This window comes from Juglans regia, chromosome 13 (genome assembly GCF_001411555.2).
Source record: "Juglans regia cultivar Chandler chromosome 13, Walnut 2.0, whole genome shotgun sequence".
In the NCBI taxonomy this organism is placed as follows: domain Eukaryota; kingdom Viridiplantae; phylum Streptophyta; class Magnoliopsida; order Fagales; family Juglandaceae; genus Juglans; species Juglans regia.
Window position 1 is genome coordinate 23,395,110 of NC_049913.1, and position 8,919 is coordinate 23,404,028.

General features: G+C 32.9%; 1 protein-coding gene across 1 annotated transcript; it reads left to right on the forward strand.

Moving 5' to 3' along the window:
- Positions 1-1,233: 1,233 nt before the first annotated feature.
- LOC118344320 (probable RNA helicase SDE3) lies at positions 1,234-6,784 on the forward strand. Its single transcript, XM_035684881.1, has 4 exons — positions 1,234-1,396; positions 1,988-2,999; positions 4,230-4,451; positions 5,554-6,784. The coding sequence occupies exons 2-4, from the start codon at positions 2,040-2,042 to the stop codon at positions 6,496-6,498; spliced, it is 2,127 nt and encodes a 708-aa protein (XP_035540774.1). The 5' UTR covers positions 1,234-1,396; positions 1,988-2,039; the 3' UTR covers positions 6,499-6,784.
- The last annotated feature ends 2,135 nt before the right edge of the window (positions 6,785-8,919 follow it).

Sequence of the window (8,919 nt, forward strand, 5' to 3'; positions counted from 1 at the left end):
ATTTGTACATAGTAAAACTCTTTATTTATATATGAAAAATGCTACTTAACCCATTTAATGTTATCACTCAAATCTACATTTTGAATATTTAATTTCTTTAATTTTATTAAGTAATTAAAGAAGTGATTATTAATAAAATTATATATTTTTAATTTTTCAAAATTTAAATATGTTAACAGAATAATAAAAAAACTACACATTTGTGTTGCTGCCACACTTTAAAATATAGATATTTTAAAAAGGAAAAGAGCCTGCTACTATTATTGAAAAGGGTGATGCTACAACGGTACAACCCCAGCTGGGGGCTCTGTTGGGGTCTAGAGTTATTTTATATGTGTTTTATTTAAGTAATTTTTTATATAGATCTTTTATTATTTTAAAATATTTTAAAAAAATAAAATAAATTTAAAATATTATTAAGAAAATATTTTTTTAATTAGAAAGTAAAAAAATATATATTAAAAAATACTTTCTTAATCATGAAGTAAAATAAAAAATTATAAAAAATAATTTTAAAAAAATAAATTAAATTTAGAACATCATTAAAAACGCTTCCTTAATTAGAAAGTAAAAAAAAATCATTAAAAAATATTTTCTTAATCACGAAGTAAAATAAAAAATTATTTTTTTAAATAATTTTTTATTTTACTTCGTGATTAAGAAAGTATTTTTTAATAATATTCTGATTTTTTTTATTTTTTAAAAATATTTAAAATTATTAAAAGAATCTATATAAAAAATAATTTTAAAAAAACACATAAAAAATATACTACTAATCTCCAGTGAGAGCCCCCAGCGAGAGATATAGCATTTTCCTATTGAAAATGTGGTCCGAATAAATTTATTGAATAATGCATTTTATTTTATTATATATATTTTTAATTATTATAAATATTTTTAAAAAATAAAAAATTTATAACATTATTAAAAAAATATTTTCTTAATCTTAAGTAAAAAACAAAAAAAAAAAACTCATTCGAGACACAATTGTCCCGAATTCGGAATCAAAGCATTTTTAAATGGAAAAACTCAAGAACTGATCGCTAATGCCACGTACGCATTCACAGTACCATGAAAAGAGGAAAGTATCTTCAGACAAGTTTCTTTGAAATTTCCTTCTTCCTGAAGAATAATGATAGTCCACCATTAATAAATAATAAAAAATAAAATTAAATAAAAAGGACAAAAGCAGTATTATAAAAAATCATTTTATAATTCTAAAATGTAATTTTTATTTGTAAGTAAAGTTGGCATGCTATCATTGTCCTTCTGTTGAATATTTTTTGGCCTCCGTTCTTTGTTTGTGAATTGTCAGTGAGCTTCAGGATCATCAGATCATTGTCTCCCATGTAACAACAATCTAGTCAGGGCTCAATCTTTGGCTCGCGAACTCCAGGTAAATTCTTATCTCTGCCATGCATCGTCGTATCCCCCGTTTTCTCAGATTTTGGATTGTCTTTTCAGTCACCTGTTTGGTTTCTGGAAAAGTTTTGAAACCGTAATGAAAGTCTTGGTTGCTAGATCTTTAATAGAGAAAAGCTTGAGAAGTCAAGATTAATCCCGATCACCCATTTGTTTCTTTGTTTTTCTTTTGGAGTTAAAAGTAAAATAAGAACTAAAAATATTCTACATTTTGTTTCCTTTACCTGTACTCGCTTTTTTCTCTTCGTCCAAACACACACACACACACACACACACTCTCTCTCTCTCTCGCTACGCACACGCAAACACACTAAAAAGGATCTGCACATTTGATATAGTCATGCCGAATATTATCTTTATTGCCGTATATTTGAAACGATCACTATTAAAAGTAGCAAATTTAAAATAACAGGATGCTAACTATTCTGAACTTGATGCATCTAAAAAAACTATGTTGGACGTGATAAAACATTAATCTCTCATAAGCTTAGCCAGATTTTACTATATGCTTGGTTAGGTTGTGAATTTCATGTCTTATGTTCTGAAATTTGTTCCATTTTCTCAGCAATCAGACAGAGTTAAGTGGTTTCCCTTCGTTTCGACACCAGAAGTACGATATGTCTCTGTTTGTAGAATTCTTGCGTTTCATTCTTTGTTGCCATACAGAACATTTTGGTTATGGTTATGAATATGATGACACTACCTCGAGGAACAGCCATTTAGTATATAAATCAATTCGAAGAACCAGAACCACATCGTCCCCTGATAATGACCCACTTTTACCATATTCACGGCCTAGTCCTTCATTATATCAAGCCAAAGTTGCAGTAGATTCATGGATAAGAAATTCATTGATAATCAAGGAGCCATATGTTCAGGAATCTTCCCAAAGGACTAATGAAATTTCTCCAAACTTTTCAAATTCATTACAACCACCTTCATTTTCTTATACTTATTCTCCCTCTTCTTCTGACCTGCCCCCAGTTTCTTCCATTTTCTCTTCAGTTCCCCGTAATCCCCCAAAATCTTCTTCATCTGCATCATCCCTTAAAGGACCTCCATCTCCAACTGGGCCATCTTCATCTTCCCCTAAGCCCCCTCCAACCTCCAAGCCAGTCATATATCCAACTACATCTCATGCAGTAAGTGAAGAAAGAAAAACGGGTTATATATTAAAAAAGGGTGCAACATCATTATTTGCAAGTTCTATATCCAATCTGCCCCCATCCTCTTCCAGTTCCTCTCCAGTTCTCCCTAATCCTCCAAAATCTTCTCCTAAGCCATCTGCATCTTCCCTAAAAGGGCCTCCTCCATCTGGGCCATCTTCATCTTCCCCTATGCCCCCTCCAACCTTTAAGCCAGTTCTATGTCCAACTACTACTACTCCTGGAAATGAAGAAAGAAAACAGAGTTATATATTGGAAAATGGTACAGCACCTATATTTGCAATTCCTGAGTACATCAAAGGTCAGATCAAGGAGAACATCGTGCCTGAAATTCTGAAGCAGCGTTTGTCTCCTTCAACGTACAAGGCTTACTTTACTGCTCTGTTATATGCTGAGGAATTCTACTTGGAGGTACTCATAACAGCCCTATATATATATATACATTGCTGTTTTAAGGTAGCTTAATTGTAAAGCAAATAACTCGGCATATCAAACCTCTTGTGTATTGTCCACTCTGAAATCTTGCTTAATGGTAAATTTTTTAATTAATTTTACTAATTCATGATTTTCTTGTTATTTCCTGCTGCTGAAAGTTCTAGTGAAAATAAAAAATATCAAATCAACGTACTCTAAGCTGGAACTGAGGCAATGGTTAAGATCAGGACACTCTCCTTAGATATCATGTCCTTTTATCGGTAGTTAGCACTCGTACTGTACTTTGTTAATAATTAGAGATGGAGCAGGTTGGATATAATAATGAAGTTAGGTCAACTCATCTAGTTAGGAACCAACCGATAAATTTCAGTGGTCCTCCTTTATCAGTTTAAATTCAGTATTGATAACCACATACCCACATTGAAATTTGAAATATTTGCAATACTGAAAATTTATGAAAACTTAATATTGGGATGCACGTTACTCTTATAAAGGAGCCGAATACTAAACAAATTGTGGATTGGACTCATTCCAACTTTATAATTAACGTGTTGCCTTCAATATAATGCAATTTTTGTTCCTTATAAAGCTAAAATTTCATTTGTTCCCTAAATGAAAATAAGGGTAGTTTTGCTCCCTCTCAAAATTTTGGAGTATTTGATAAACAAATTAAAAAGCTCATTATTTTCATATAAAAAATAACACGATTTTAGTTCACCCTCAAAATTTTGAAATTTCGTAACTATATAAGAAAAAAAATATCGAAACAATTTTGTTTGTACTATTGGACCTGACAGGCAAGCAAGTTTGTATTTCAACGCAAATACTGCACGGAACAGAAAAGATGCAGTGAACCCTATTAAGAAATCTCCTTACTACAGACAAGTAGAAATGACAGAGAACCACTTAAAAAACCAGTTTTGATTGAACCTCAATGTTGACATGAGCCAAGTCCTTTTTCTAAACTCTTCACGGGAAAAAAAGAGCTGCTCTTAACTTAAGGGAGTGTTTTACATTCGTATTTGCAGAAATCTCTTCTATAATTATAGACTATATTATTTTCTTCTCTGGTGATCTTCTTAAGTGATATGGAAGATGTAACATTTTAGCAGAATTTTGTGATGGAGGAATGCTATTCATTTCTTAACTTTAGATACGTTTTTTTCATTCTGGCTTGTTGTAACTTGATGCTTTTATTCGAATTAGAAATGGAGTGATTTCCTCTTGAAGAATGTGACTTTGGAGCTCCATGAAGCAGCAATCTATAAAGAATCAACCAAGTACAAAAATCTTAATGGAAATCTTAAGAAGAAGAATAAAACATTTGTAGTTTTTGAGATTGATTCTATTCCTGAGAGGCGGCCATTCCTTTTATCGAGGGACTTGGTCTATGCGCGACCTGTGGGTAAAGATATTGAGCCCTTTCAGGTAAGCTTTCTGATCTTCCATTAGCTTATGCTTGATAAAGTCATGAAATTTAGCTTGTGGATGAAGCATGTGGGTATTTTTTGCATATTATTTTGGTAGCAAGGATGTATGCAAAGAATCAAGACAATAACAAGGATGTTTCTCACTGGAAATTTAAAGGATTAGGAGATATTGAGTAATGTATAGACATTATTTAAAAACAAGTTTCTTACTATAATTGTTTGAAAACATGGGATGGCGGAACATTGCATGGCTCCGGAGTATAATTGGGAAAAGGCATGTCACATTTGCACGATCTCATAGATTCGTCATCATAAACAAATTATTTTAAAAAAGGGGATGATTAAAATTATCTGACATCGATAAAAATAGTTACCAGATATGGATTATGAGACGTATAAACAAATCTAGGTTGTGCCAATAGCCCTTCAGTTGCCAGCTTTGGAAATGAGGGTCCTTTTCATAAGAAATTCAAATTTCATTACAAGCACAAAGGGGCAAAACCAAGAAGATAGAAAGCACTCGATTAGACCCAAAAATAGTATTGATGTTCAAAGTTAGAAAACAATAATAGAACATACATCAGCTCAGAGTAATTCAAATTTGAGGGACTTGCGGGCAAATCAAGACCCTACGTCCATTATCTATTAATGTTCACTGTTAGGTTGAGCTAAAAAAGGAGCATTGATCATATTATTTTTTGAATTTTATCACAAGAATAATACCATTTACAAAAAAAAGATAGAAGCATATTTTTTTCCTTCCCATGACTCGTAATGTTATTTTGGTCTTTATCTTAGTTATTGTAACACTATTTATCTTTCAACTTATTCATTTTATTTCAGTTTCATTATTCAATTCAAATGGAAACTAACAGTTTTAGTGATGCCACCTATCTAGCTAGCCATGGTATGGATTTTCTTAATGTTATTATTTTATTCCTTTTTATCTTAGGGATATAATCATAAGTTCGTATAGTTTTCACTATGACTTTGACTGAAATAGTGGAATAGCACAAGCAATCTAAACATTGAAAGCTGACCAAAGCATGAGGTGGTTCTGCCATATTGTCTACAGTACTGACTTTCTAAATGGTAAACAGGGTTTTATCTATCGTGTGGTGAAGAGCACTCGCGTATTAGTGGAATTCGGAGACGATTTTCATTCACAACATTATCATTCCAGAAAATACGACATCAGCTTCTCTTTCAATAGAGTGTGCCTAAAGAGGGCTCATGAAGCAGTTGAAACTGCATCAAATCCTTCAGTCCAGAACTTCCTCTTTCCTGAATATTGTGTATCCCGAAAGGACAACCTTAACCCACCCACTCTGTTTCGTGCCAATCATGAAGTTGGTAAAAATGAGGTCTCTGCAATTCGTCACATTTCAAGCCTTCGGGGATCACCACCTTATCTTCTCAGTGGCTCACACTGTGTCACTGCAATGGATTCAAAAGAACTATCAAAAACTGGAATTGTTGTTCAAGAAGCAGTATGTGAAATATATCGGAGCTCTCCTGAGTGTCTAATTCTTATATGCGCACCTACAAACAGCACATGTGACGTGCTGACCAGAAGTTTGAAAAATGTAATTTTAGAATGGGATATGTTTCGAGCCAATGCGGCATTTCGAGAGATGGATGGGGTACCTGCTGACATTCTTCGTTCATGTCCTATAAAAGGGGAATGTTTTACTTGTCCTTCATTACAAAAACTTCGGAAATTCAGGGTAATTTTGTCAACTTTCGTTAGTAGCTTTCGATTACACAATGAAGGCATACCTGCTGGACATTTCAGTCACATTTTTCTGTTAGATGCCTCATTGGCAACGGAGCCGGAGGCAGTGATACCTTTGGCTAATTTCGCTACTGACAAAACAGCAGTTATAGTTACCGGCGCATCCACAAGACATTCAGCTAGGGCCCGCTCTGACATTGCGAGGAAATATGGATTGGGGAAGTCACTTTTTAATAGACTTCATGAAAACAGGCTTTATAGCGGATTCAATCCCACGTTCATCACGCAGTTGGATGGGTTTCAGCAGTAGTCCTTTATCTTTAATTTCAACTGTCCCTTCGTAAACAGCAATATACATTTGTACGTATGCTGCTACCTTAACTTGTTTACTTGTGTGTTTTATCATCCTTGTTGTATGTATAAAGTGCAGAGACCTCTCATGCAAGCTCAGTGATGATTTCCTTCTCTCTTTCTATATATATTGGAAGTCTATACATTAGTGATTTGTCATCATTTGGGGTGTAACAGCTCGTTTCTTATCCGTCTTTGGGGATGTTCTTTCAGTTTTGACATAGACTATCAGCGTCATTTCCTTTTGTTCACTGCTTAAAATAAATGCACATGTGATCATACAAAAGCAACAGTTGTAAGAAATTCCAATTCCATTTTATATAATGTTTGATTATAGCATTTATTCACATCCCAGGAATAACCAATTACTCTGACACTAGGCAAAAGAGGATCTCATCTCGTATTAACATTCCAAAATGGAATCAGCTGACATCAATTTTGCATGTAAGATTGCCCCAGCTTCATCAGTTGAATCAACATGCATCGACAATTGAGCAATTCTCTCATAAAGTGATAGAACAAGCATACAATTTAATAATATTAAGAATCAAGATGTAAATCCAAGTCGTAAATATATAAAATTTACCAAAGAATCGGTTTTTTCTGGGTATTAACGGAGCCCGGAAGCAATTTCTTCCGATTATTGTTGCATCTTCACCTAGGTATTGTTTTTAGACTGTATCCAGCTTAAAACAGCCATCGATAAAGTAGAACAATATGAAATTCAAGAATTTTGTTGAAATTTTTCTTAATAAAAATATAATAGCTTGTCTATAAGCATAAAATTTAAATAAAACAGGATTAGGTTCCTATAATTCTGGGTTGTAGTATGGATGTAATAAATGGAATGATATGGATTTGGATGGAGGAATTGAATGTGCAGGATCTGTTTGTATAGATGCTGATGATAATAGAAATACGTAAGAATGATATAGGGTTCTTCGAGGGACCCTTAAACCTCCCAAGTCTTGTATTCAAATGTTTGATGATTTTCCAAAGATGATCCTCCTCTCGTTTTCAGACTCGTCCTAATACCCACGCAGGGGTAACAATCCAAAGCAATGAAAATAGGACACCTGTCCTGACTCTAACGGAATTAAAGCAGAAAGTATTCCTACAATGTTCTAGAATACTCAAAGAAAGACAATAAAACGATGCACTTAAAGAAATATTGAAACGGTGCGTGTAACATGCTGAAACGGTGCGTTTTCACTTCATGATGCTATGCGTTTTGGAACTGCTGGTATTTCAATTGACTTCCAACACTTAGCTTCTTCGAGACTTCAGAAGTGATGCCCAATCTATCTTTACTGTTTGTAACCCTCATCTTCCATGTCCCTTCAACCTTCTTCTTGGCTTCACCTTCTTCTTGGCTTCATAACAAATCCTATCTTTAACACAAAGGTACTGGTTGTGTAATTAGGTTATGAGTTTTTTATATTGAGCTTGATAATTAGGTTAAAATCATTTGATATTTTTTATGGACTAAATGAAATCTATTTTATTTGGTAAGTGGCTGAAAAATTTATCGGACGAGTTTGATTATTTTAGAAGTTGAGTAGTATTTATCGGATAAATTGAACTCATTTTAGAAATTAAGATCGAACCATTAAGATTGTTAAGTGATTAAAGATGGGAAACAAGCCCAATAAGGACCAAAGAGAAAATCCCAAGGCTGGTTTGCTATAAACTCTGAGCCATGCACGTTTCCTTTTTCTGTAGGTTTCAGCAATCTACATGATATATATACTAAGTCTGGAGTAATGTGCAAAGCACGTTTGTCTAGTTGCGTGAAACAGTTTTTTGGCAAAACTAATATATTTTTTCACAAAAAAAGATTGATTAATGAATAAGTTAATGCATAGGAAAAAAAGGGACAAATTTTAAGAAATATTTCTGCATAATGATAGCTAAGTGGAGTATAATAACTACAAGTTTGCATAGACCAGAAAACAAAAAGATTAATTCAAAATTCACCATAGTCTAATATAGTCTAATACAAGTTTAGTAAATTGATCATTATACTAAACTTGTTTAATACAAATTTAATACAAGTTTAAGAAAAAGATTAGTTCAAAATGTTGGTTAGCTGATATGTGGCATAATTGATCATTTTGTGTCATCTTGTATAGATCAATTGAGAGGACATTAAAGTTTTTGTTTCATTGTTGGTTGAGTCGATGAGGATTTGAATCTACATCAAGTTGAATCATTCATTCTTTTTCTGAAGTTTGTGCTACAATATTCTCTAAATATGGTAAATGGTCATGTATGATAGAAATTAATAATTTTATATGATTAATTAAAAGTTAAAGAATCTATATAGAGAAAATTTAAACTATTCTTGAAAGAAGCCTTACTCTCTCTCTCTCTCTCTCTC